The 27,514-nt window shown below is 41.2% G+C and overlaps 1 protein-coding gene across 1 annotated transcript in view; it reads left to right on the top strand.

Annotated features, from left to right (window-relative positions):
* Window positions 1–14,296: 14,296 nt before the first annotated feature.
* Window positions 14,297–27,514, top strand: part of KIF14 (kinesin family member 14) — a 48,321-nt gene continuing 35,103 nt past the window's right edge. Inside the window, exons 1-12 of the mRNA XM_053693812.1 lie at window positions 14,297–15,468; window positions 15,674–15,925; window positions 16,040–16,127; window positions 17,100–17,192; window positions 18,387–18,439; window positions 18,577–18,607; window positions 18,691–18,798; window positions 19,294–19,410; window positions 20,010–20,128; window positions 21,729–21,901; window positions 23,062–23,209; window positions 26,335–26,398. Of these exons, the coding sequence (XP_053549787.1) occupies window positions 14,387–15,468; window positions 15,674–15,925; window positions 16,040–16,127; window positions 17,100–17,192; window positions 18,387–18,439; window positions 18,577–18,607; window positions 18,691–18,798; window positions 19,294–19,410; window positions 20,010–20,128; window positions 21,729–21,901; window positions 23,062–23,209; window positions 26,335–26,398 (2,328 nt within the window). The 5' untranslated portion in view covers window positions 14,297–14,386. The remainder of the gene's footprint in view (window positions 15,469–15,673; window positions 15,926–16,039; window positions 16,128–17,099; window positions 17,193–18,386; window positions 18,440–18,576; window positions 18,608–18,690; window positions 18,799–19,293; window positions 19,411–20,009; window positions 20,129–21,728; window positions 21,902–23,061; window positions 23,210–26,334; window positions 26,399–27,514) is intronic.

The raw sequence follows: 27,514 nt of genomic DNA, 5'->3' as shown, positions 1-27,514 counted from the left end.
TAGACATTTTGAGACATGCACTTTTTGAGAGCTATTCTTTTGCCTATTTATGTATTTGTGCTCTCCTTAGCGAAGTGTAAATATTCACCATTTGGACTGATAAAGATGTCTGACTGATTTTGCCAGCCAAGATCTTGTGTCAAGGATTTCCGAAAATGGAGGTCTAGAGTAGATCTCTGTCTCCATTGATGTGCTTGTGTAAAAATCCTGAGGTTTGAGTTATGCCCTTGGATGCAGTAAGGACTGCGATATATTGCAAAGCAAACTACTACTGCCCTTATCTGTTATGTCATTTGTCCTACTAAGCACAATGCTGCACCAACCTTGTCACTGCTATATCGTGGCAGCGGCGATATATATATTTTTTTAAAATTTATTTTTATTGGTCCGCAACAGGAATGTTTATATTATTACAGCATCAAAAGAAAAAAAGCAAATATTTCTTACTCATATATACATAAATCTCCTGTACATATCGGTATTAAGTCTGACTTTCATAACTCATTAAGCTTTATCCACATAACATAAATACCTGTTGCAATTTTATCTATTAATTAAACACAATGCACAAACAAAACAAATGACTCTTCTCTTATTACCTAACCAACAACAAACCCAGTATACAAGTGGTCTCCACAACTTTATGGTCTAATAACCTACATACATTTGTATTCTCCTGAGCTAATGAAGATTTTGATCATCTATTGCCAGACGTTGATCACATCGTATACAGAGTTTAGTCCTAGAGGTATCCTGGATTTCAATTTATGAATCCAGAATACCTCTCTTAAAGCCAACTCTGATTCGTTAGTTTGTCCCCCTTTAGGTTTCTGTATCTTTTCAATTATCGTCCACCTAAGAGACATAGGATATTTATGACGTTTCTTCCTGAAATGTTCCACAAGAAGTGTGGTAAGAGAGCCGTATTTGTTATTTACGTGTTCTCTAATTCTCTCTCGGACTTCCCTTGTCGTGAGTCTGACATATTGCAAATCACATGCAATGCATGTGAGTAGATAGATTACATATCACTCCCTACAATTTAAAAAATCCTCACCAGTTGCTGTACTCTTAAAGGTATTACCTTCTTGAAGAAAATCACAAGCTTTACATGTTGAATTACTGCAATGAAAGGTCCCTCTGAATGTCAGCCATGAACTCTGAACGGTTGACTTCTGTTTCCTCAGTTTAGTGGGGGCTACATAGTTAGCTATGGACGTGCTTTTTATTGTTTTGCAATATCAATCAACTTATTATCTGCTTGAAGCCGTGGCAGATGTTTCTGTATAATAGAGCATATTTTATGATATTGCTTGCTATACTTAGTGACAAAAGTTACCCTATTGTCTTTCTCCTTGCAACAACTATTTTTTATCCTTGAACACATCTGTTCTATCTAATGTTGCTACCTCAGCTCTAGCCAATTCAATAGTCTTTCTTTTCAGATAACAATTCTGCATGCTGTGAGAGGGATTGGGACGCCAGATACTGGTAAGACCGGCTCTGTCAGTGTAAATCTGTCTACTCACACATGCAGAAAGCTTGCTGATACACTTAGTAAGGTGAAAGATGTTGTGACAATAAGTATATACCGGATCCCAGTTCAACCTTGATTACATTATATTAAATGTGTCCCTATTGGTGCTTAGGCTAAAGAACTGTGTTTGTGTGATGGCTAAAATGTAAGTCTGTCAAAAGAAATGAAATAAGGAGGCAGTTTGCAGAGGCTTAGATACAGGGTAATCACAGAGGTAAAAAGTGTATTAATATAACTGAGATAAGGAGCAGACTGCAGAGGCTTAGATACAGGGTAATCACAGAGGTAAAGAGTATATTAATATAACTGAGATAAGGAGCAGTCTGCAGAGGCTTAGATACAGGGTAATTACAGAGATAAAAAGTATATTAATATAACTAAGATAAGGGGCGGTCTGCAGAGGCTTAGATACAAGGTAATCACAGAGGTAAAAACTATATTTATATAACTGAGATAAGGAGCAGTCTGCAGAGGCTTAGATACAAGGTAATCACAGAGGTAAAAATTATATTAATATAACTGAGTTGGTTATGCAAAACTAGGGAATGGGTAATAAAGGGATTATCTATCTTTTAAAAAAAAATACAAATTCTGGTGTAGGCTGTCCCCTTTAGGTAACAATCACAGGGTTTAACGTCCCTTTATTTGAAGTACTAAACACTGCCACTTATTAACATCAGCAGGGCAGATTAGACGAAGAGAACAGATTGTAAACAGGACACATTTACAACATGGAGTGCCCATTACATCATAGAAACTATAATTTTACCCTTATCTTCTCATTAGAAAATACATATAATTGACCTCTTTGGCTGGCAGTAACACATAGACTGCTCTATACTTGTTATATGTTAAAGGGACAGTCAACACCAGAATTTTTGTTGTTTTAGAAGATAGATTATACCTTAATTACCAATTCCCCAGTTTTGCATAACCAACACAGTTATAATTATACAAGTTTTACCTCTAATTACCTTGTATCTAAGCCTCAGCAGACTGCCCCCTTATTTCAGTTCTTTTGACAGACTTGCAGTTTAGCCAACCTAAGTGTTATCAGTTCAGTGTTATCTATATGAAACACGTGAACTAATGCCCTCTACTGGTGAAAAACTATCACAATGCATTTAGATTAGAGGCGGCCTTCAAGGTCTAATAAATTAGCATATGAACCTCCTAGGTTTAGCTTTCAACTAAGAATAACAAGAGAACAAAGCAAAATTGGTGATAAAAGTAAATTGGAAAGTTGTTTAAAACGACATGCCCTATTTGAATCATGAAAGTTTTTTTTGGACTTGACTATCCCCTATAGGAGCAGGAGAACTTTTACATTTAGCTAAAACCCAGGGCCTTTACAAACCCATTATTTAAAGGGACATGAAACCCAAAATAAAAAAATAAAACAAAAATACAATTTGCTTCTATTATCAAATTTGCTTTGTTCTCATGTTATTCTCTGTTGAAGAGATATCTAGATAGGTAGCGTGCACATGCCTGAAACTCCACACAAAATAGAGCTGCCATCTAGTGCTCTTGCTAATGTACAGCATTGTTACAAAACTGCTGTCATAGCTGCAGACACATGCACACTCCTGAGCTTACATCCATGCTTTCCAACAAACAATAACAAGAACATTTGATAATAGAAGTAAACTGTAAAGTTTTTGAAAATTGTATGTTCTATCAGAATCATGAAAGAAAAAAAATTGGGTTTCATGTCCCTTTTTTGTGAAGTTTTTACAGCTCGGTCCGCTACAACACAGGACAATAGCAATAGCAACCCTAATTCTAAAGCAAATGTTTAGATCTATTATTTTTTAATTTAGAGTCCCTGTAATTATAAAGTATATAATTTGTTCTAATTATATTGTTACGTAAATATATAACTATAAGTAGTTCTTTCAAACGTCAAAAGCCGAGAATGAGAATAATAAAGGAGATGCTTAACTGGCATTCTGCCCTCACTAAAGATGGCTTGGCTGTAACAAAGTTACCCCAAAGTACCGTTCGCTACGTACTCACGTGACTTGAACGTCACGCATCACAAGGGCCCAGCATTCCACCAATCAGAAGAACCGGAGGGGGATTCGAATCTAAGGGCGGCTGACTGGCGGAAGCGGGTGAGTTGTCTGGTCTGGGTACGTTACTAAGGTAACCCGAGTGCTTAGGTGCTCTGTGTGGTCACGTGACAAAACAAAGTTGGGATGCAAGGTGTTAAATGAGGGTCGCTCTGGAGTTAACCTGCTGGTTGTGTGCGGGTGACACAGGCTGCGGGTCTGCTAATAACTGTGTACAGTTCCCGTATAAACAAACAATGATCACGTGTATTGTCACACTTATTTATTAGTGCTACAAGTGACATTATACTGAGGGGGTGAGTGCTACAGGTGACATACTGAGGGTGTAAGTGCTACAGGTGACATTATACTGAGGGGGTGAGTGCTACAGGTGACATTATACTGAGGGGATCAGTGCTACATGTGACATTATACAGAGGGGATCAGTGCTACAGGTGACATTATACTGAGGGTGTGAGTGCTACAGGTGACATTATACTGAGGGTGTGAGTGCTACAGGTGACATTATACTGAGGGGGTGAGTGCTACAAGTGACATTATACTGAGGGGATCAGTGCTACAGGTGACATTATACTGAGGGGATCAGTGCTACAGGTGACATTATACTGAGGGGATCAGTGCTACAGGTGACATTATACTGAGGGGGTGAGTGCTACAGGTGACATTATACTGAGGGGATCAGTGCTACAGGTGACATTATACTGAGGGGATCAGTGCTACAAGTGACATTATACTGAGGGGATCAGTGCTACAGGTGACATTATACTGAGGGGGTGAGTGCTACAGGTGACATTATACAGAGGGGATCAGTGCTACAGGTGACATACTGAGGGGGTGAGTGCTACAGGTGACATACTGAGGGGGTGAGTGCTACAGGTGACATTATACTGAGGGGATCAGTGCTACATGTGACATTATACTGAGGGGATCAGTGCTACCGGTGACATTATACTGAGGGGATCAGTGCTACATGTGACATTATACTGAGGGTGTGAGTGCTACAGGTGACATACTGAGGGGGTGAGTGCTACAGGTGACATACTGAGGGGGTGAGTGCTACAGGTGACATACTGAGGGGGTGAGTGCTACAGGTGACATTATACTGAGGGTGTGAGTGCTACAGGTGACATACTGAGGGGGTGAGTGCTACAGGTGACATACTGAGGGGGTGAGTGCTACAGGTGACATACTGAGGGTGTAAGTGCTACAAGTGACATTATACTGAGGGGATCAGTGCTACAGGTGACATTATACTGAGGGGATCAGTGCTACAGGTGACATACTGAGGGTGTAAGTGCTACAAGTGACATTATACTGAGGGGGTGAGTGCTACAGGTGACATCATACTGAGGGTGTAAGTGCTACAAGTGACATTATACTGAGGGGATCAGTGCTACAGGTGACATTATACTGAGGGTGTAAGTGCTACAAGTGACATTATACTGAGGGGATCAGTGCTACAGGTGACATTATACTGAGGGTGTAAGTGCTACAGGTGACATACTGAGGGTGTAAGTGCTACAAGTGACATTATACTGAGGGGATCAGTGCTACAGGTGACATTATACTGAGGGGATCAGTGCTACAGGTGACATACTGAGGGTGTAAGTGCTACAAGTGACATTATACTGAGGGGGTGAGTGCTACAAGTGACATTATACTGAGGGAGTGAGTGCTACAGGTGACATTATACTGAGGGTGTAAGTGCTACAAGTGACATTATACTGAGGGTGTAAGTGCTACAAGTGATGTTATACTGAGGGGATCAGTGCAACAGGTGACATTATACTGAGGGGATCAGTGCTACAGGTGACATTATACTGAGGGGATCAGTGTTACAGGTGACATTATACTGAGGGGATCAGTGCTACAGGTGACATTATACTGAGGGGATCAGTGCTACAGGTGACATTATACTGAGGGGATCAGTGCTACAGGTGACATTATACTGAGGGGATCAGTGCTACAAGTGACATTATACTGAGGGGGTGAGTGCTACAAGTGACATTATACTGAGGGTGTAAGTGCTACAAGTGACATTATACTGAGGGGATCAGTGCTACAGGTGACATACTGAGGGTGTGAGTGCTACAAGTGACATTATACTGAGGGGATCAGTGCTACAGGTGACATACTGAGGGGGTGAGTGCTACAAGTGACATTATACTGAGGGGGTGAGTGCTACAAGTGACATTATACTGAGGGGATCAGTGCTACAGGTGACATACTGAGGGTGTAAGTGCTACAAGTGACATTATACTGAGGGGGTGAGTGCTACAGGTGACATTATACTGAGGGGGTGAGTGCTACAAGTGACACTATACTGAGGGTGTGAGTGCTACAAGTGACATACTGAGGGTGTGAGTGCTACAAGTGACATACTGAGGGTGTGAGTGCTACAAGTGACATTATACTGAGGGGGTGAGTGCTACAAGTGATGTTATACTGAGGGTGTGAGTGCTACAAGTGACATTATACTGAGGGGGTGAGTGCTACAAGTGACATTATACTGAGGGAGTGAGTGCTACAGGTGACATTATACTGAGGGGGTGAGTGCTACAGGTGACATTATACTGAGGGGGTGAGTACTACAAGTGAGATTATACTGAGGGGGTGAGTGCTACAGGTGACATTATACTGAGGGGGTGAGTGCTAAAAGTGACATTATACTGAGGGGGTGAGTGCTACAGGTGACATTATACTGAGGGGGTGAGTGCTAAAAGTGACATTATACTGAGGGGGTGAGTGCTACAGGTGACATTATACTGAGGGGGTGAGTGCTACAGGTGACATTATACTGAGGGAGTGAGTGCTACAGGTGACATTATACTGAGGGTGTGAGTGCTACAGGTGACATTATACTGAGGGGGTGAGGGCTACAGGTGACATTATACTGAGGGGGTGAGGGCTACAGGTGACATTATACTGAGGGGGTGAGGGCTACAGGTGACATTATACTGAATGGGTGAGTGCTACAGGTGACATTATACTGAGGGGGTGAGGGCTACAGGTGACATTATACTGAGGGGGTGAGGGCTACAGGTGACATTATACTGAGGGGGTGAGGGCTACAGGTGACATTATACTGAATGGGTGAGTGCTACAGGTGACATTATACTGAGGGGGTGAGTGCTACAGGTGACATTATACTGAGGGGGTGAGTGCTACAGGTGACATTATACTGAGGAAGTGAGTGCTACAGGTGACATTATACTGAGGGGGTGAGTGCTACAGGTGACATTATACTGAGGGGGTGAGTGCTACAGGTGACATTATACTGAGGGGGTGAGTGCTACAGGTGACATTATACTGAGGGGGTGAGTGCTACAGGTGACATTATACTGAGGGGGTGAGTGCTACAGGTGACATTATACTGAGGGGGTGAGTGCTACAGGTGACATTATACTGAGGGGGTGAGTGCTACAGGTGACATTATACTGAGGGGGTGAGTGCTACAGGTGACATTATACTGAGGGAGTGAGTGCTACAGGTGACATTATACTGAGGGGGTGAGTGCTACAGGTGACATTATACTGAGGGCTACATGACTAAGAGCCTATTGCAGGCTTGAAACGTTGTATATGTTTCTGGGACCCTACATGTAAGAAATAAAGGTCTTCTATTGATTGTGGAGGCTGGAGTCTTTTGAATTTATTGTATACTATACTGAGGGTGCAAGGGCTACAGGTGACATTATACTGAGGGTGCAAGGGCTACAGGTGACATTATACTGAGGGTGCAAGGGCTACAAGTGACATTATACTGAGGGTGCAAGGGCTACAGGTGACATTATACTGTGGGTGCAAGGGCTACAAGTGACATTATACTGAGGGTGCAAGGGCTACAGGTGACATTATACTGAGGGGGTGAGTGCTACAAGTGACATTATACTGATGGTGCAAGGGCTACAGGTGACATTATACTGAGGGCTACAGGTGACATTATACTGAGGGGGTGAGGGCTACAGGTGACATTATACTGAAGGGGTGAGTGCTACAGGTGACATTATACTGAGGGGGTGAGTGCTACAGGTGACATTATACTGAGGGGGTGAGGGCTACAGGTGACATTATACTGAGGGGGTGAGGGCTACAGGTGACATTATACTGAAGGGGTGAGTGCTACAGGTGACATTATACTGAGGGAGTGAGTGCTACAGGTGACATTATACTGAGGGGGTGAGTGCTACAGGTGACATTATACTGAGGGGGTGAGTGCTACAGGTGACATTATACTGAGGGGGTGAGTGCTACAGGTGACATTATACTGAGGTTGTAGGTGCTACAGGTGACATTATACTGAGGGTGTGAGGGCTACAGGTGACATTATACTGAGGGTGTGAGTGCTACAAGTGACATTATACTGAGGGGGTGAGTGCTACAGGTGACATTATACTGAGGGGGTGAGGGCTACAGGTGACATTATACTGAGGGGGTGAGGGCTACAGGTGACATTATACTGAGGGGGTGAGTGCTACAAGTGACATTATACTGAGGGTGTGAGTGCTACAAGTGACATTATACTGAGGGGGTGAGTGCTACAAGTGACATTATACTGAGGGTGTGAGGGCTACAGGTGACATTATACTGAGGGTGTGAGTGCTACAAGTGACATTATACTGAGGGGGTGAGTGCTACAGGTGACATTATACTGAGGGGGTGAGGGCTACAGGTGACATTATACTGAGGGGGTGAGGGCTACAGGTGACATTATACTGAAGGGGTGAGTGCTACAGGTGACATTATACTGAGGGGGTGAGTGCTACAGGTGACATTATACTGAGGGGGTGAGTGCTACAGGTGACATTATACTGAGGGAGTGAGTGCTACAGGTGACATTATACTGAGGGGGTGAGTGCTACAGGTGACATTATACTGAGGGGGTGAGTGCTACAGGTGACATTATACTGAGGGCTACATGACTAAGAGCCTATTGCAGGCTTGAAACGTTGTATATGTTTCTGGGACCCTACATGTAAGAAATAAAGGTCTTCTATTGATTGTGGAGGCTGGAGTCTTTTGAATTTATTGTATACTATACTGAGGGTGCAAGGGCTACAGGTGACATTATACTGAGGGTGCAAGGGCTACAGGTGACATTATACTGAGGGTGCAAGGGCTACAAGTGACATTATACTGAGGGTGCAAGGGCTACAGGTGACATTATACTGTGGGTGCAAGGGCTACAAGTGACATTATACTGAGGGTGCAAGGGCTACAGGTGACATTATACTGAGGGCTACAGGTGACATTATACTGAGGGGGTGAGGGCTACAGGTGACATTATACTGAAGGGGTGAGTGCTACAGGTGACATTATACTGAGGGGGTGAGTGCTACAGGTGACATTATACTGAGGGAGTGAGTGCTACAGGTGACATTATACTGAGGGAGTGAGTGCTACAGGTGACATTATACTGAGGGAGTGAGTGCTACAGGTGACATTATACTGAGGGGGTGAGTGCTACAGGTGACATTATACTGAGGTTGTAGGTGCTACAGGTGACATACTGAGGGTGTGAGTGCTACAAGTGACATTATACTGAGGGGGTGAGTGCTACAGGTGACATTATACTGAGGGGGTGAGGGCTACAGGTGACGTTATACTGAGGGTGTGAGTGCTACACGTAACATTATACTGAGGGTGTGAGTGCTACAGGTGACGTTATACTGAGGTTGTAGGTGCTACACGTAACATTATACTGAGGGTGTGAGTGCTACAGGTGACATTATACTGAGGGGGTGAGTGCTACAAGTGACATTATACTGAGGGGGTGAGTGCTACAGGTGACATTATACTGAGGGGGTGAGGGCTACAGGTGACATTATACTGAGGGAGTGAGTGCTACACGTAACATTATACTGAGGGTGTAAGTGCTACAGGTGACGTTATACTGAGGTTGTAGGTGCTACAAGTGACATTATACTGAGGGGGTGAGTGCTACAGGTGACATTATACTGAGGGGGTGAGGGCTACATCTGACATTATACTGATGGGGTGAGTGCTACAAGGGACATTATACTGATGGGGTGAGTGCTACAGGTGACGTTATACTGAGGGTGTGAGGGCTACAGGTGACGTTATACTGAGGGTGTAAGTGCTACAAGTGACATTATACTGATGGGGTGAGTGCTACAGGTGACGTTATACTGAGGGTGTAAGTGCTACAAGTGACATTATACTGAGGGTGTGAGGGCTACAGGTGACGTTATACTGAGGGTGTAAGTGCTACAAGTGACATTATACTGAGGGGGTGAGTGCTACAAGTGACATTATACTGAGGGTGTGAGTGCTACACGTAACATTATACTGAGGGTGTGAGTGCTACAAGTGACATTATACTGAGGGGGTGAGTGCTACAAGTGACATTATACTGAGGGTGTGAGTGCTACACGTAACATTATACTGAGGTTGTAAGTGCTACACATAACAATAATAATGCTATGGCATTAGAGACATGCAGGAACGAAATTAAATTGTATAATCCTTCTGATAACTCCTTTAAGGAAGCAATAGTATTTACCACGGAATATACCAGTCAGTATACTCAGCTAAAATATTGAAGAAACATCTCCACATCCTCAAAGGTGATCCCATTCTTGCCCCACTTATTAAGCACTGCAAATTTGTTCCAAAAAAACCCAAAAACACTAGCTAGAAGGCTTTCCCCTAGCAATATCACTAGAGGTGATAGCTCTGGTTCCCAATGGCTGGCTAGACAAGGAAATTTTAAATGTCTTAGCAGAAATTGTCATATGTGCTCCTGTATTGGACCAGGCAATTCTTTTGCAAGCAGTGTAACTAATAAAAAATACAGCATTCATTTTTATGCCAATTGTGGCACCACTTTTGCTGTTTATTTACTTACTTGCAGAATATGCCAGCTTCAATACATGGGTCAAACCTCCAGGGGGGTGAGAAAAAGGTTCAGTGAACACCTTAGGCACAGGGCCGGCTCAACCATGGGACCAAGTGGGTCCAACGGACCCAGGCAGCACTTGACAAGGGGCAGCACTTCATTGACTGAGTCTATCAATGTCAGACCCAGACCACTCCCATCCTCTGTCTCCATGGGGGAAGTCACAGTCTACCAGCAACATAACCTCATCTTGCAGAAAGACAAAAAACAAATTAGGGGCAACATTCAATGTGGACAAGTACATCTCTTCCCTAACTTCCTTTCCACTTTTTGCACAATTATTCATAAGCATTGGTTGCATGCAGGTAGGTAGGCTTAGTAAGGTCAGCAGTCAGGCTAGTAGGTTGATATGCTAATCAGTAATGTTACTACGGGGGCGTAATTTCTTTCTCAGACCCAGGCAGCACAATATCTTGAGCCTGCCCTGCTTAGGGATACCAAAAATTATCATTATCATATCATTTTAATGGAGAACATTTTACTAATGTAGCAAATCTCTCTGTACAAATGATAGATTTAGCTATAGTTCCCCCTAGAGGAGGCAATAGATATAACATTCTTCAAAGAAAGGAAATATATTGGATTTTGCAATTGCAAACAAGGGGGCCATTAGGCATGAACAGAGAATGTGACATAAACTTTTTTATTCATCACCCTGCTCTTGCATTACTTTACCTTTGCTTTTGTAATACCAATATTAATGACTTTATATTTATTTATTATTATTTTGTAGGTATAGTTAACATACATGTCCTTCACTTACTTATCTAATTGTCATTTCATATTTCGTTGTTTTATCATTAAGTTAAGATTATTTGGACTCATCAAATATAATGTATTAGGATATACTATATCATTATGCTTGTGCAACATTTTGTTGGTCATATTATTCTGTTAGCTTATACATGTGTTATACTTTATTTCAGTATATTCACATAACCACTTCCTTCCCCAGTTCCTTGTTTTTAGTTACTTTAGGATACCAAGGGGTTAAGTTTTTAATTGGTTAGGATATATTAAGCACACCTTGTGCTTCTCATGTATCAGATCTATGAGTAAGCGCCTGTAGGGGGCGCGAAACGCGTCAGATTGTTGCCTTTGTCCACACCACCTGTCTGTATGCCTGTTTTATGAACTGTGCCACACAGTATTGTACTCTTTGGATTGGTATTTACCGTGTACAACACTAATAAAGTGGACAATTTTTATTTGCATATCATATTTTTTCCTTCTTCTGCTACACATAACATTATACTGAGGGGGTGAGTGCTACAGGTGACATTATACTGAGGGGATCAGTGCTACAGGTGACATTATACTGAGGGGGTGAGTACTACAAGTGACATTATACTGAGGGGGGTGAGGGCTACAGGTGACCTTATACTGAGGGTGTGAGTGCTACAGGTGACATTATACTGAGGGTGTGAGGGCTACAGGTGACATTATACTGAGGGGGTGAGTGCTACAGGTGACATTATACTGAGGGGGTGAGGGCTACAGGTGACATTATACTGAGGGGGTGAGGGCTACAGGTGACATACTGAGGGTGTAAGTGCTACAAGTGACATTATACTGAGGGGGTGAGGGCTACAGGTGACATTATACTGAGGGGGTGAGTGCTACAAGTGACATTATACTGAGGGGGTGAGTGCTACAAGTGACATTATACTGAGGGTGTAAGTGCTACAAGTGACATTATACTGAGAGGGTGAGGGCTATAAGTGACATTACACTGATGGTTACAAATGACACTATACTGAGGGTGTGAGGGCTATAAGTGACATTATACTGAGGGTGTGAAGGCTATAAGTGACATTACACTGATGGCTATAAATGACACTATACTGAGGGTGTGAGGGCTATAAGTGACATTATACTGAGGGTGTGAGGGCTATAAGTGACACTATACTGAGGGTGTGAGGGCTATAAGTGACACTATACTGAGGGGGTGAGTGCTACAAGTGACATTATACTGATGGCTACAAATGACACTATACTGAGGGTGTGAGGGCTATAAGTGACACTATACTGAGGGTGTGAGGGCTATAAGTGACATTACACTGATGGCTACAGATGACACTATACTGAGGGTGTGAGGGCTATAAGTGACACTATACTGAGGGTGTGAGGGCTATAAGTGACATTATACTGAGGGGGTGAGTGCTACAAGTGACATTATACTGAGGGGGTGAGTGCTACAGGTGACATTATACTGATGGCTACAAATGACACTATACTGAGGGTGTGAGGGCTATAAGTGACACTATACTGAGGGTGTGAGGGCTATAAGTGACATTACACTGATGGCTACAGATGACATTATACTGAGGGTGTGAGGGCTATAAGTGACATTACACTGATGGCTACAGATGACACTATACTGAGGGTGTGAGGGCTATAAGTGACATTATACTGAGGGGGTTAGTGCTACAGGTGACATTATACTGATGGCTACAAATGACACTATACTGAGGGTGTGAGGGCTATAAGTGACACTATACTGAGGGTGTGAGGGCTATAAGTGACATTATACTGAGGGTGTGAGGGATATAAGTGACATTACACTGATGGCTACAAATGACATTATACTGAGGGTGTGAGGGCTATAAGTGACACTATACTGAGGGTGTGAGGGCTATAAGTGACACTATACTGAGGGGGTGAGTGCTACAAGTGACATTATACTGAGGGGGTGAGTGCTACAAGTGACATTATACTGAGGGGGTGAGTGCTACAGGTGACATTATACTGATGGCTACAAATGACACTATACTGAGGGTGTGAGGGCTATAAGTGACACTATACTGAGGGTGTGAGGGCTATAAGTGACATTATACTGAGGGTGTGAGGGCTATAAGTGACATTACACTGATGGCTACAAATGACACTATACTGAGGGTGTGAGGGCTATAAGTGACACTATACTGAGGGTGTGAGGGCTATAAGTGACATTATACTGAGGGTGTGAGGGCTATAAGTGACATTACACTGATGGCTACAAATGACATTATACTGAGGGTGTGAGGGCTATAAGTGACATTACACTGATGGCTACAAATGACATTATACTGAGGGTGTGAGGGCTATAAGTGACATTACACTGATGGCTACAAATGACATTATACTGAGGGTGTGAGGGCTATAAGTGACATTACACTGATGGCTATAAATGACACTATACTGAGGGTGTGAGGGCTATAAGTGACACTATACTGAGGGTGTGCGGGCTATAAGTGACATTATACTGAGGGTATGAGGGCTATAAGTGACACTATACTGAGGGTGTGCGGGCTATAAGTGACATTATACTGAGGGTATGAGGGCTATAAGTGACACTATACTGAGGGCTACCGTGCTGGGTGTTCTATTCAGAGCTAGTAGCTTTATTTTAAAGCACCAGAGTTTCCTGAGCCCTTAAAGGGTCACTTATGAAATTTTTAATTTTTACTTGATTCCGATAAAACATGCAATTTAAAAATATAAAAAAAAAAAAACTTTTCCAATATCAAAACGTGCACATTCTTTTTATATGCACATGTTCTGTGGCTCCAGTTACTACTGGCATGTGCACAGTATATACTTATATGCATTTTGTGAATGGCTGATAACTGTCACATGATACAGGGGAGGGAAAACTGGATTAACTTTGAAATTTGCCAGACAATATTCTACTGCTAAGTAATCCGTAATGATATACAAATCTATGTTGTTGTCAAGAAGAATAGATCAAAAAACTTTCTTCTTTCTCGCTTATTTTTTAGGATCTTTTTATCACAATCTGATGTTTCAGAATGCATTCTGCAATAGATAATAGTTTGTGTCAAGGGATCAAAAGTTTATTTTATTAGCTGTGAAAATGTCATTTTACCCTCTTCAAAGCAAATTCAATCCTGGTTTTTATGGGACGCCAGCTCTGGCGAGAGAGAACTTATTAAAACCAAATGGTGCTAGTCGGGTGCCTGGGAATCCTCTCCGAAGACAACTGTTAGTACCTACTGAGGTAGAAATGTCTCAGAAAGGTCCTTTCTCTAATAAGATGAAAGAGCTTAACAGGACATATGTGATATCTGCAATTAAAAATGTAAGCGCTTCTCCTGTAACACGGCCAGATGGGAAATTAAAGCTACAGAGGAGGGAAACTGTAAATAAGGGATCCCCTAGTCTGGAGAATCTTCAGGAAGAGAAAAATAATCAACAAGTAGACAAAGAAAAACGCTTGACCTTACAGCGACGGCTAAGAACCGGCTCCTTAGAGAAGATCAATCCAGAAAAGACTGCAGAGGTTGGTATAAAGCCCAACAACCAGACGGAACAGGAAGAAATAAAAACCAGCTCGCTAAAGTCAAATGGACAAATAGTAAGGAGTGATGAGTCTTGCGAGGTGACACAATGTAAAAACGCTAAATCTGAGATAAAAGAAAAAATTCTGGAAAATGGAAAACCGTTACATTTGAAGTCTGAAAATAATGGCACTAGATCTCTAAACAAACAAGAGGTGAGAGGGTCTGAAGATATCAGTAGGTCACCGGTTGTAAAGGCTACTACTAAAGGGAGTGATAAGAGCATCTGTGGGAGGAAAGTTGGGCCAGATGTGAAAACGCCTACAACCAAAAATGGAAGTCTGGATCGGCAGAAGACTCCGAAGAGTGGTGTCTCAGGGATTCTAAGATCTTCCTCTATTCGGGATATCAAAAGCCCCATGTTGACCCAAAAGCGATCAACAGAGATTTTTCCTAACGCACAAAGAAAAGTGCCTGGGACAGTCAGGTCTTTGTTTGTGGTCCAGGGAGAGAAGGTCCAGGAGAACAAGTCCTCATTATCATCCATCCTCCCTGCAAAAGATGAAACAGTCAGTCTACATCCAAACCCAGATTATCCATTGAAGGAGGAGAACTGTGCTGTGACAGTGGCTGTCAGAGTTAGACCTTTCAATAACAGGTGAGATACTTTCTGCAGTAATTCATTTAGAGGCTGTATTATGTATTGAGATTATTCCCTATGCCTTCTGTTATCTAAAGCTGAGGCTGCACCACTGTTTAGAATATTGAGGTATACTTCTCAGTAAGAATTGCGTTAGTTTGACTGCAGTCTGTGAAGCCACAGCTAACGATTCATGATATCCATCCCTCTTGTTTTCCTTCAGGGAACGAAACGAGAATACTGCCCAGGTGGTCTTTATGAATGGCCAGGAGACATCTGTGCACCTAGACACCAAACAGAACCACACCTTCCTCTATGACTTCTCCTTCTGGTCCTTTGAGAAGTTGTCACCTGGTTTTGCAGGACAGCAGTTTGTGTACGAGAAGCTGGCCGTACCTTTGCTGGAGTGGTCACTTTTGGGTTACAACACTTGCTTGTTTGCCTACGGTCAAACGGGATCAGGGAAATCCTATACGTACGTATGACACTGTAGTCAGATTTTATTTGCAATTTATGAAATACTACAATATGTTATTGATACTGGGCTAGTGAGGATCATAAACCAAGTGTAACCTGTTCTGTATTTCAGCATGATGGGCTTTGATGAAGAACCAGGCATCATCCCAAGGTTTTGTGCAGATCTGTTCTCTCGCATTCAGAAAACAAATAAGCAACAGGTAAGGTCTCATCTTCACTGACTCTATTGGGCCGTAACATCTCACCTTTTAAACTTTGCTTCATCCTTTACTATATTTTATGATCTCTGGCATATACAGTAGCATGTCTTAGTGAATACATTTTGGATATTTTAGGACAATGGAGTGTTGTGATGAGTGCAAGTCTATAAAATCTACCTTTAGTAGTGTTCATGTCACTTGTTTTCCTTAAGGAGACCGCACGCTTTTAGGAGCCAGTGAATGGTTTTTGTGTATAGCTATACGACAAATAATCTACTATGTTTAGAGAAGTTTCCGGGCCCGGCTTTAAGGTTGCAAGATTTACAGAAAATAGTCCCAGATGTTGGACATCACATTGTGCCAGAAATAACCTCAGAAGCTTAGATTTAGTGCAAGACCTTATTGTCTATAAAATGGGCGACCTCCCTGCAAGCCATTGTTAAGGGCACAGGGCTGATTTTTCTCAGAATATTCTGTTTAAAATTATCTCTATCTTCAGAGGCTGTGGACCTCACATTTTACTTAAAGGGACAGTCTACTCCAGAATTATTGTTGTTTAAAAATAAATATCCCTTTTTATTACCCATTCCCTAGTTTGGCATTACCAACACAGTTATAATACACGTTTTACCTCTGTGATTACCTTGTATCTAAGCCTCTGCAGACTGCCCCTTATCTCAGTTCTTTTGACAGACTTGCATTTTAGCCAATCAGTGCTGACTCATAAATAACTCCAATTGAGAGAGCACAATGTTATCTATATGGCACAAACAAACTAGCACTGTCTACCTGCGCAAACCTTATTTTGCGACTGGAAAACTTCTCTACTTTCCATTACCATAAAACTATATCTGTACATTTCCTGACTTGCATTAGTGATGTGGCTGCTATTCATTGCGCTCTGCATCCAGTCAGTTCATACTGGCCCCATCCTAAAGCTGTAACCCTTTCTGTTCTCATTCACTTCTCTAGGTTCACCTTGAGATGAGCTACTTTGAAATCTACAATGAGAAGATCCATGACCTGCTGGTGTTTAGTGCTGACGCTGGGCAGAAGAAGCAGCCGGTGAGAATTTGACCTAGTCGATTTATTACGCAATCTGTGATCACTGGGGGCTACGTGTTTTTAACAGGATGTGAAAGTGAATACAGCTGTCTCTATTAAATACCTTGTTCCCGGGGGAACTGACCCTCAAAAATGTTCTTGATCAACAAAATAGAACATGCACTTTTAAACCACTTCTAATTTGCTTTGTTAAAAAGCATACCTAGGTAGCTCAGGAGTAGCAATGCACTGCTGGATGCTAGCTGCACATATCTTATCATTGGCTCACCTGATGTGTTCAGCTAGCTCCCAGCAACAAAGAAAAATTGATAATAAAAGAAAATTGCAAAGTTGTTTAAAATTGTATGTTCTATCTGAAACAATATTTTTGGTTTCATGTCCCTTTAAAGAAAAGATAACAAGTGCCATGTTGTTTCATACCTGCCCAGAGGGGGCATTTTGCCCTTAGCATCTATCAATATCAGGAACAGGGGAAGATGTGATATCATGGGAGTTAATCACATTTCATGTACTGTATTGTTACCACTGTAGAGACGCTTCAGCACTATTTGACTTTACTTTGAAGTTTGTCTGATTTGAGACTTGATCCTGAGTCTCTAATGAGGTCCTTTGGTTTACACAAATTTTATTTTAAGTTGGTTCAGTCTTTAAAAACACTGTAGGGTGGGGGGGGGGGGGGTCTGTAGTCTTTGTCACTGTGATTCAGCTCACCTTGGCTTTAGCCTGTATATGAATGTTTTTGCTGTAGGAGGGATGACAATTTGAGTTTCAAATCACTTTGTTTTTAAAATCGTACAAATGAGTTATGAGCGCTCAGTCTTCATTTAAAAGGACATGGTAATACTTTTTTTTCCCTTTATCTGGAAGAGAATGTTTTAAAATGTTTTACCATGACTTGTATTCTGAATTAAAAAAAAAATTGTTCCTGAGCTGAGTAAAGCAACTTATTTAGGAGCTGTCCTTGTCGGCCAATAAGTTGTGGAGTCCTAGGACCCAGCTGTATATAGTCACTTCCTGTTAGTTTCACATTTAAATATAAACATGTGTTGTTGTTTTTTGTGTTTTTTTTTTTTTTTTTTTTTTACATATTGTTAACATACTTAACTGCTCTTTCATATGCATGATAGAAATGGTTTGAGTAATTAATCCCTTTTAAATACAAAACAAATTTGCTCACAATCTGTGTATTTACAGCTCAGAGTCCGAGAGCACCCGCTGCTGGGGCCATATGTGGAAGATCTGTCAGCGTGAGTCTTTCTTCGTATCTTTACAACAACCTAATAAACCAAACGTATCGAGCTGCTGCATCTCAGTATTGTTTTGTTTGTAAAATGTTTAGGGTGTTGGGTCAAGTGTGGATATAAATGTTGCTATTTTGTTTTAGGAATGTGGTATCGTCTTTTCAAGATATACAGGTTCGTGTACACGCTACATCTATCTGCTCTTTATCTCTCTGCCCCTCGTGTCTTTCCTGCAGTGACCCCTGTTTGTCTTTCAGAGTTGGCTGGAGTTGGGGAACAAGCAGAGAGCAACGGCTGCCACAGGGATGAACGACAAAAGTTCCCGATCTCACTCTGTGTTCACACTGATCATGACGCAGACCACGGTACTAATTGCTGTCTCTTTCCTCTGTTAATTATGAAGACGACAGAGATAAATCAGTCTGTTCAAAGTTTTTTTGTATGTCTTTAGTATTCCTTGTGTTATGTTATCTTTTTAGTATTCGCTGCATTTTAATTTGTTTTGCTTCTGCTATATTCACTCTTTACGATCCTGTTTTCCTCTAGTGTCTTGTGGTTGGTTGGTTGTTTTTGTTCTCTCTATGAACAGTTTCCTAGGGGTTCTCACCTACTCTCCCATTCTTACTAAAGAATGGGAAGATTTCTCACTTTAGTGAATCAATTCCATAGAATAACATAGGAACTGGTAAGTCTTGAGTGGTTATTGACGCTGGTGATAACTCTTAGTACATTTTTTTTCCCCTCTGTCTGCACCTTTTCTGTAAAGTATTATATTTCTAGAATATATCTCTAGTAAAATAATTTAGTACTGTATTCTTGGTGTTTGAGGTATCTTTTAAATCTCATGCTTCTCACTATAGACCGAGTACTTAGAGGGAGAGGAACACGACCACCGGATCACAAGCCGAATAAATTTGGTGGATCTGGCTGGTAGTGAGCGATGCTCATCGGCACAGACGAGTGGAGATCGTCTCAAGGTGGGGATCTGCTAATACTCAGGAAGTAACATGTGACTTGTATCATTAAATGCTTCCCCTGGTATCCGCAAACTGTGACCTCAAACCAATTCTTTAGTTTTACTTTAAAATGTCATTTGGCAGCATTTGACTTGATTTTGTTTTTTTTGGCTTCTCTCGGATATCTGTACCCTGTCCCAACAATCAAATCCCTTTTTACTGAAATGTAAAAAAAAACATAAAACGCTGCAGTCCTGATTCCATTACATTTGGGGGGTGGGGGGTGAACTTGGTAGATTTCTTGCAAAGATTAAATTTTTTGTAATTTCTTCCACTAAAAATAAGTCACCTACTGGGTTTTGTGTAGTCTTCTATAAATATAGAGTCAACAGAAGAGGAATAAAATCATAAAGTTTATTGAATCCTCTTAAAGGGACATAGAACAGGGGAAATAATTACTGATGAGTTTCGTATGGTACTGGTATTGTGTAGTCTGAGTAACGCTCTAAATCTAGAGTGAAAATAAGGGGGAGCCATATTTATTTTATATACAGTCTGAGGACAAAGCGTCAGTGTTCAGTAATGTAATCCTGTCTGCTAATGTTTTATCGTACACACAGGAGGGCGTGAGCATCAATAAGTCCCTACTGACTTTGGGAAAGGTGATCTCGGCTCTTTCTGAAAATTCTCAGGCACGAAAGAAGATTTTTATCCCATACCGGGAATCTGTGCTGACCTGGTAAGGAGGGGGAGCAGAGGGGGAACTGTAAGCACCACCTAATAATGACCTTTATAAATGAGGTTTTGCCTCTGATGCACAAGGCTATAATGTAATGTAATGTACCAGCTGAATGGTTCCCAATTCCCCTAATGAGTCACAAACCATGTTATTATTTGCAGTATCTGTGCTGTGTTTGTGATAAAATTATCTATTTTGGAAGTTGTAGAAGCAAAAAAAATTATATAAATATTTTTAATGACACGATGAGTCCACGGATCATCTTAATTACTATTGGGAATACCTCTCTTGCCCTGCAGGAGGCGGCAAAGAGCACCACAGCAAAGCTGAGAATCAAGTTAAGACTCCATGGAGGAGTAACTGATTTGCACACAGGCCTGATCCTGACCAAGGCCTGACAAAAAGATTGTACGTCTGGAACATCTGCCAGGCGTTTGTTCCGACTGGAACCTGATAAACTGGACCGAGGCTAACTGGACCAGGCCAGAAGAGCATTTTAGATCGCTCTCGGTTCCAGAATGTCTATAGGAAGAGCAGACTCTGAGTCCAAACTCCCTGAGCCTTTAGGGAGCCCTAATTTACCACCTCCTTGCACTTAACGTAGGCAAAGAGAATGACTGGGTTGGGAAGGAAGGGAGGTGATATTTTTTTAACAGCTTTGCTGTGGTACTCTTTGTCGCCTCCTGCAGGGCAGGAGAGGTATTCCCAATACTAATAAAGATGATCCGTGGACTCATTGTGTCTCTCTCTTTCTCTTTCTCTCTTTTTCTCTTTTTCTCTTTTTTTCTCTTTTTCTCTTTTTCTCTTTTTTCTCTTTTTTCTCTTTTTTCTCTTTTTTCTCTTTTTCTCTTTTTTCTCTTTTTTCTCTTTTTTCTCTTTTTTCTCTTTTTTCTCTTTTTTCTCTTTTTTCTCTTTTTTCTCTTTTTTCTCTTTTTCTCCTTTTTCTCTTTTTCTCTTTTTCTCTTTTTCTTTTTCTCTCTCTTTTTCTCTTTTTCTTTTTCTCTCTCTTTTTCTCTTTTTCTTTTTCTCTCTCTTTTTCTCTCTCTCTCTTTTTCTCGACAGCAATCGAATACAATCGGGTTGATTGACACTCCCTGCTAGCGGACGATTGCTTGTGAATCTGCAGGGGGTGGCATTGCACAAGAAAATGCTGACAGCATATGCTAAAGCGGATTATGTCTGTGCACACTTTGATAATTCAACCCCTTGGTATCCTTTGTTTAAAAACATATCTATGAAGGCTTGGTAGCTGCACATAAATGCCTCATGTCATTGGCTCACCCACGTGCATTGCTGCTTTTTAACAGAGGATACCAAGATAATAAAGCAAATTAGATAATAGAAGTAAAAATATATGCACTCTCTGAACCCTGAAAGAGACATTTGTGGTTTCATGTCCCTTTTTAAACAACTGAATTGTTGCTGATGATCAACTACTGATAAGATTAATGATTTAATAACATTAGTGAAAGTGTCAGTTTGTGATGATATCTGATTTGAATTCCGCTTTCTGCATGAATATGATGTGTTCCGGCCCTGACTATGGAGATATTCATTTGTCTAAAGTTGTCACTGGGATTTATTTGTCTGTTTCCATAAGGTTGTTAAAGGACAGTCTTGGAGGCAACTCTAAAACAGCCATGATAGCCACAGTTAGCCCAGCGGCCACTAACATTGAAGAGACTCTGAGCACTCTGCGCTATGCCAAGCAGGCACGTCTGATCATTAATATCGCCAAGGTGAACGAGGACATGAACGCCAAGCTGATCAGAGGTGTGTGTCAGTCTGTCTGCTGGATATATCTATTGCATAGTCACCGAGTAACACCTCTCTGTCTGTTGCTCCATATTTCTTTCTCTCTATTGCAATTATTATTATTATACTTTATGAAGTGCCAACATATTCTGCAGCGCTGTCCATGGGTACAATTAATAAAACAATTATATAAGACTTGTAGGAGACGAGACATTTTACAAGCACATACAGGAAGAATTGTGGGCCCTATTCCAGTGGGAACTTACAATCTAGAAGGGTAGGAGGTTGAGAAGCAGGAGGTGAAGACTGCAAGATTGAGAAAGGTGTTAATGCAGAGTTAGATGAGGGAAGTAAAATTAGTTTATTACTGAGTTGGGTGAACGGCTTCTCTGAACAAAAACGTTTTTAGAAAACATTTAAAGGAAGACAGATTAGGGCAAAGCCTGACAACACGAGGGAGAGTGTTCCAGAGGGTAGGTGCTGCACGAGGGAGAGTGTTCCAGAGGGTAGGTGCTGCACGAGGGAGAGTGTTCCAGAGGGTAGGCGCTGCACGAGGGAGAGTGTTCCAGAGGGTAGGTGCTGCACAACAGAAGTCCTGCAGTCTAGCATGAGAGGAGGTGATAGTTGCGGATGCAAGGAGCAGGTCATTGTTGGATCTTAGTGGGCGGGCTGGAGTATACTTGTGTATTAGAGAGGATAGGTAGAGGGGAGAGCTTTGTATGTAAGGGTGAGAATTTTGAATTTAATTCTGCTGTGAATGAGGAGCCAATGAAGGGACTCACAGAGAGGTGCAGCAGATACAGAGCGACTGGAAAGGTGGATCAGCCTGGCAGAGGCATTTAGGATGGATTGAAGAGGGGAGAGGCGGGAAAGAGAAAGGCCAGCGATTAGGTTATTGCAGTAGTCAAGTCGGGAAATAACAAGGGAGTGGATTATTTGCTTTGTGGTGTTAGCGCTCAGAAAAGGGTGAATCTTGGAAATATTGCATAGATGGTTGCGGCAGGATGTAGAAAGCGATTGGGTGTCAGGGATTGCTATGTTTATAAAACCTTAAGTAAAGTTGTATCTTCCTCTGACTTGTTACCCTCTGGGATATTTCTGCAGCCTGATAATCTGCACAAGTATTTACTGCTTTGGGCTATACCTCCTTCACATGTAACAAGTATAGTTTCTTGCAGAGCTAAAATCTGAAATTGAAAAGCTAAAGGCAGCTCAGTTCTCTGCCAAGAACACAGACTCGGAGAAGTACAGACACTGTCAGCAAGAAATATCATCCCTAAAATGTAAGCTCAGCCAGCAGGAACGGGAGATGTCGGAGCTGCAGAGGTGAGGGAGCCGTGTTACCTGTAAGGTTTGTTTTATGCTTTTTGTCAGCAGCGGCAGCTAAAATCCATTGTGCACTGAGTTCTGCCCATGACAGCCACGAGTCTGGGTCACAAATAATGGTTACACGCAAGGGTTTGGGAAACACCTCTGCCTAGAAAGAATATCTAAGTCCTATGATTTTGTTTCCGGGGGCCTCCAGATTCGGATTATTTGACTCTTAATTAAAGGGATATGATAACCAAAAAATGTATTTTGTGATTCAGACAAAACGGATCATTTTAAAAAGTTTCCAACTTCTATTATTTAATTTGCTTCTTTCCCATCATATTGCTTTGTTAAAGAGATACCTAGTAAGGCATATAGCGCACTAGATGGCAGGGCATGGTGCTCTTGCAAATGGATAATAATCTTGCCTTACTGCTGTCATAGGCTTTTGGAGCCTGACCATTTCTGGAGCACTAAAAGTCTGTTTTTCTACAAAATAGAACAAGAGAACAAAGAAACTGCTAATAGAAATAAATTTGAAAGTTGTTTAGAATCGCTGCTCTATCTGAATCATGAAAGAAATATTTAGTTTCATGTCCTTTTTAGGGCTGCAATTAACGATTATTTTCATATTCGATTAATCAGATAAAAAAAAATAATCAATATTTGTTTCCTATATTTTAAATAAAATTCACATACTGAGTGTTACAAATATAAACTTCAGACTAAAACTTTACATTAAGCAGCAGAGCACAGTTTTATAATAAAGCAAAACCAAAAACTGTTTGAAAAGAGGTAGAACTAGAAAGTTAGACTATCACTTTTACTAACTTTCTGTTATTCACTCTTTCAGAAACTTTGCATTGAAATTCAAAATCTCAACATATCCACATGCTCCTGTCTGAGGCTGGTTCTCTGTTTGCAGCTATATTTCCTGCAGCAGAGAAGAGGCACTCAGATGGTGTTGAGGTGCTTGAGATGCATAGGTAGGGTTTTGCCAATTTCACCAAAGTGGGATATTTATCTTTGTTAGCTCTTCACCAATGCAAAGTGTTTTCCACCTTGGCAATGGGCCTCTCAATAAAATAATCCTTCACTTAATTATAATATCTTGAATATCTATATGCAATGGTAAAGACCAGCTATAAGGTTAGGGGAAAATATCTAGTCCGCTCTAAAAATAACAGATACAGTATATACTTATAAAGTTTGAATCTGGTACATATCACAATTTATTAAAATATAAAAAAATAAATCCAAAAGCGCTAAGGACTTTATATCAATAACAGGACAAAGCCTTACTCATTTATACCGTACATATAATCAGCAATAGCAAGTAATACGCCAACAATTGTGCAAACAGATAATAGTGCACATCAATTTAAATAATTCCCATCAATCTAGGACTAAGTGTAAATAACAAGCTCAGCACTATATCATGCAAAGCATAGTTCCAAATCACCTGATTTAATATAAACAATGCAAATGACTACTGTTATGTCTGGGTGGCACATAAGCCAGGGGTAGTTGTAAACGTATACTTTTCACTTTTTCAGGACAGTAAATGTCTGTAGACGCCCTTTAGGCTAAGGACATAACCATAAAACACAATACCATGTGCAGGAGCTCATTGGGGTAAATCAGCTGGTGTTGTGCACAGACCAACTAATTGCAAACCAACTAATAGATTTATGAGAATCGTTGACAACTATTTTCATAATAGATTATGACGATTAGTTGTTGCAGCTGTAATCCTTTTAATTTATTCGGTTTATCTGCACTCCTCCTGTCTTATTCACTATTCTTTCCCTTACTGACCTCTGTGCTCTTATGCTGATGCTCGCTGTAACCTTATGCAGTGTAGAATTATAGTTGTTTTGTCACATATTTTGAGTTCCATATTGTCTCATTTTATGATCCCTGTGGAGTTTTTGACTATCTGAAGCAATAACAAACTTACGTATCTGAATGAAGGTGCTTTTATTAGTGCAGCGCTGCTGAATCTGTTGGCGCTCTACAAATAATGCATGTATATTTCTTAGCCAGAGAGCTACTTGACTAGACATTTGCTGATGCATTCGTCTCTGGTCGTGTCTTATGCTGCAGTTGCTCAGTAGGGACCTCACTAGTTATTTGGTGACCCTTAAAGGGACAGTCTACACCAGAATATTTATTGTTTTAAAAGATAGATAATCCCTTATTTTATTACCCATTCCCTAGTTTTGCATAGCCAACACAGTTATATTAATACACATTTTTTTTACCTCTGTGATTATCTTGTATCTAAGCCTCTGTCAAAAGAAATGAAATAAGGGGGAAGTTTGCAGACTTACATTTTAGCCAATCAGTGCTGACTCCTAGGAACTCCACATGCGTGAGCACTGAGTTATCTATATGACACACACGACCTAACACCCTCTAGTGGTGAAAAACTCTCAAAATGCCCTGAGATGAGAAGTGGCGTTCAAGGGCTTAGAAATTAGCATATGAACCTCCTAGGTTTAGCTTTCAACTAAGAATACCAAGAGAACAAAGCAAAATTGGTGATAGATATAAATCTGAAAATTGTTTAAAATGACATGTCCTATCTGAATAATGAAAGTTTGTTTTGGACTAGACAATCCCTTTTAACTCTTAAAGGGACAGTATACACTAATTTTCATATAACTGCATGTAATAGACACTTCTATAAAGAATAAGATGCACAGATACTGATATAAAAATCCGGTATAAAACGGTTTTAAAAACTTATTTTGAAGCTTCCAGTTTAGCTCTGTTTAAAAGGTTACTGGAACACCCACTGCAAGTGGGAAATATCAGACACTCCCCCCTTCCTTTGCATATGAAAAGACCCTTTACACAAACAGTAGCAAGCTGGAGTAGGTATACGTCGGTTTTCTCCTAAAACTTTGGGGATTGGCTAGGTGTCTGAAAATCAGAGCAATGTTACTTGAAAATAAGCAAAACTATACATTTAAAGAACAAAACAAAACCTGTATGGGCTTTATAAATGGATCATCTACAAAACATTTATGCAAATAAAAATCTAGTGTATAATGTCCCTTTTTAATGCTGTTTCTGCTGGTGGAATCTCCTGAGACAACCTCTGCTATTGCACTTTCTTCCCTTTTTGTCTCCAGAATATGGAAGGAAAAACTTGAAAAAGCTGAGCAAAGGAAGAAAGAAGAGACCAAAGAGCTACAGGTTGGTTATAATAGAACAGGGAAACACTTTAATGTTATACAGAACATTAGAGTTCCATTTCCTGGTGTGTGGTGTGGCTTTTCTTTTTTAAGACACGACGAGTCCACGGATCATATTACTTACTAATGGGATATTCACCTCCTGGTCAGCATGAGGAGGCAAAGAGCACCACGCAGAGCTGTTTAAATAGCTCCTCCCTTCCCTCCCACCCCAGTCATTCTCTTTGCCTACGTTAGTGATAGGAAGAGGTAAAGTGAGGTGTTATAATAGATTCTTCAATCAAGAGTTTATTATTTTTAAAGTAGTGCCAGAGTGTGCTGCTTTGTTCTAGGGTGTAGCCGTAGTCTGTCAGTCTCTTCAGTAGAGCTTTTGGTGGCTTTAGAGCAATGGGAACTTGTGGGACATAATTCTCACTGCTCCTCCCATATATTGTTGCTGCCCTGCCTCTGAAAACCCTGAGAGATTCTAACTCAGGCCTTTCTGTTCATTCTCAGGTCCATGAGGGGGATAGGACCTCTTAAACCTGGAGTCTGCCTTGCTGCCAGGCAGAAGATGAGGTAAGTGCTGACTTTATTTCTGGGGGTACAAAGAAAAATCTCAGAAAAAGTTTGGGCACTTTATTTTTTTACACAGACCTCAACCCCTTGAAAAGGAGCCCCAATTTGATAACATAGATGCATTCTCCTAGTTGTTTTAGGGGACACTTGGCAGCTTGGACGCAGGCACTGGGACTATATGGGACATGTGACTCTCATCTCCCGGCGGTTTTATAAAATACATAGCCGACCGGGAGGGTTCATACTGACTGACTTTTGTATTGTGCAGAGAGCGAGTTCAGTGTGAGGGTGTTTACTATTAGAGAGTTCATACGGGCTAAGCAGCTTCCTAAGGCATAGGAAAGGGAGCTAAGCAGTCTGTTATTTTGCTCCCAGTCGTTTAGCTTAATAATAATGGCGACCGGGAGAGGGCTATTGAAACGCCCACGAGGGGCAGAGCCTGTGTGGCGCCAGTTTGGTGGCGCAGCACTTATTTAATCCGGTTATCGGAAAGGACGACTAGTAGATCCTTTTGTTTGCGTTTAGGTTCCTCTTCCCTTACACTTCTGGTTCGCGGAGG

This window comes from Bombina bombina, chromosome 10, assembly GCF_027579735.1.
Source record: "Bombina bombina isolate aBomBom1 chromosome 10, aBomBom1.pri, whole genome shotgun sequence".
Classification (NCBI taxonomy): domain Eukaryota; kingdom Metazoa; phylum Chordata; class Amphibia; order Anura; family Bombinatoridae; genus Bombina; species Bombina bombina.
The sequence above is the reverse complement of the archived record's forward strand: the minus strand, read 5'-3'. Positions and strand labels throughout refer to the sequence as shown.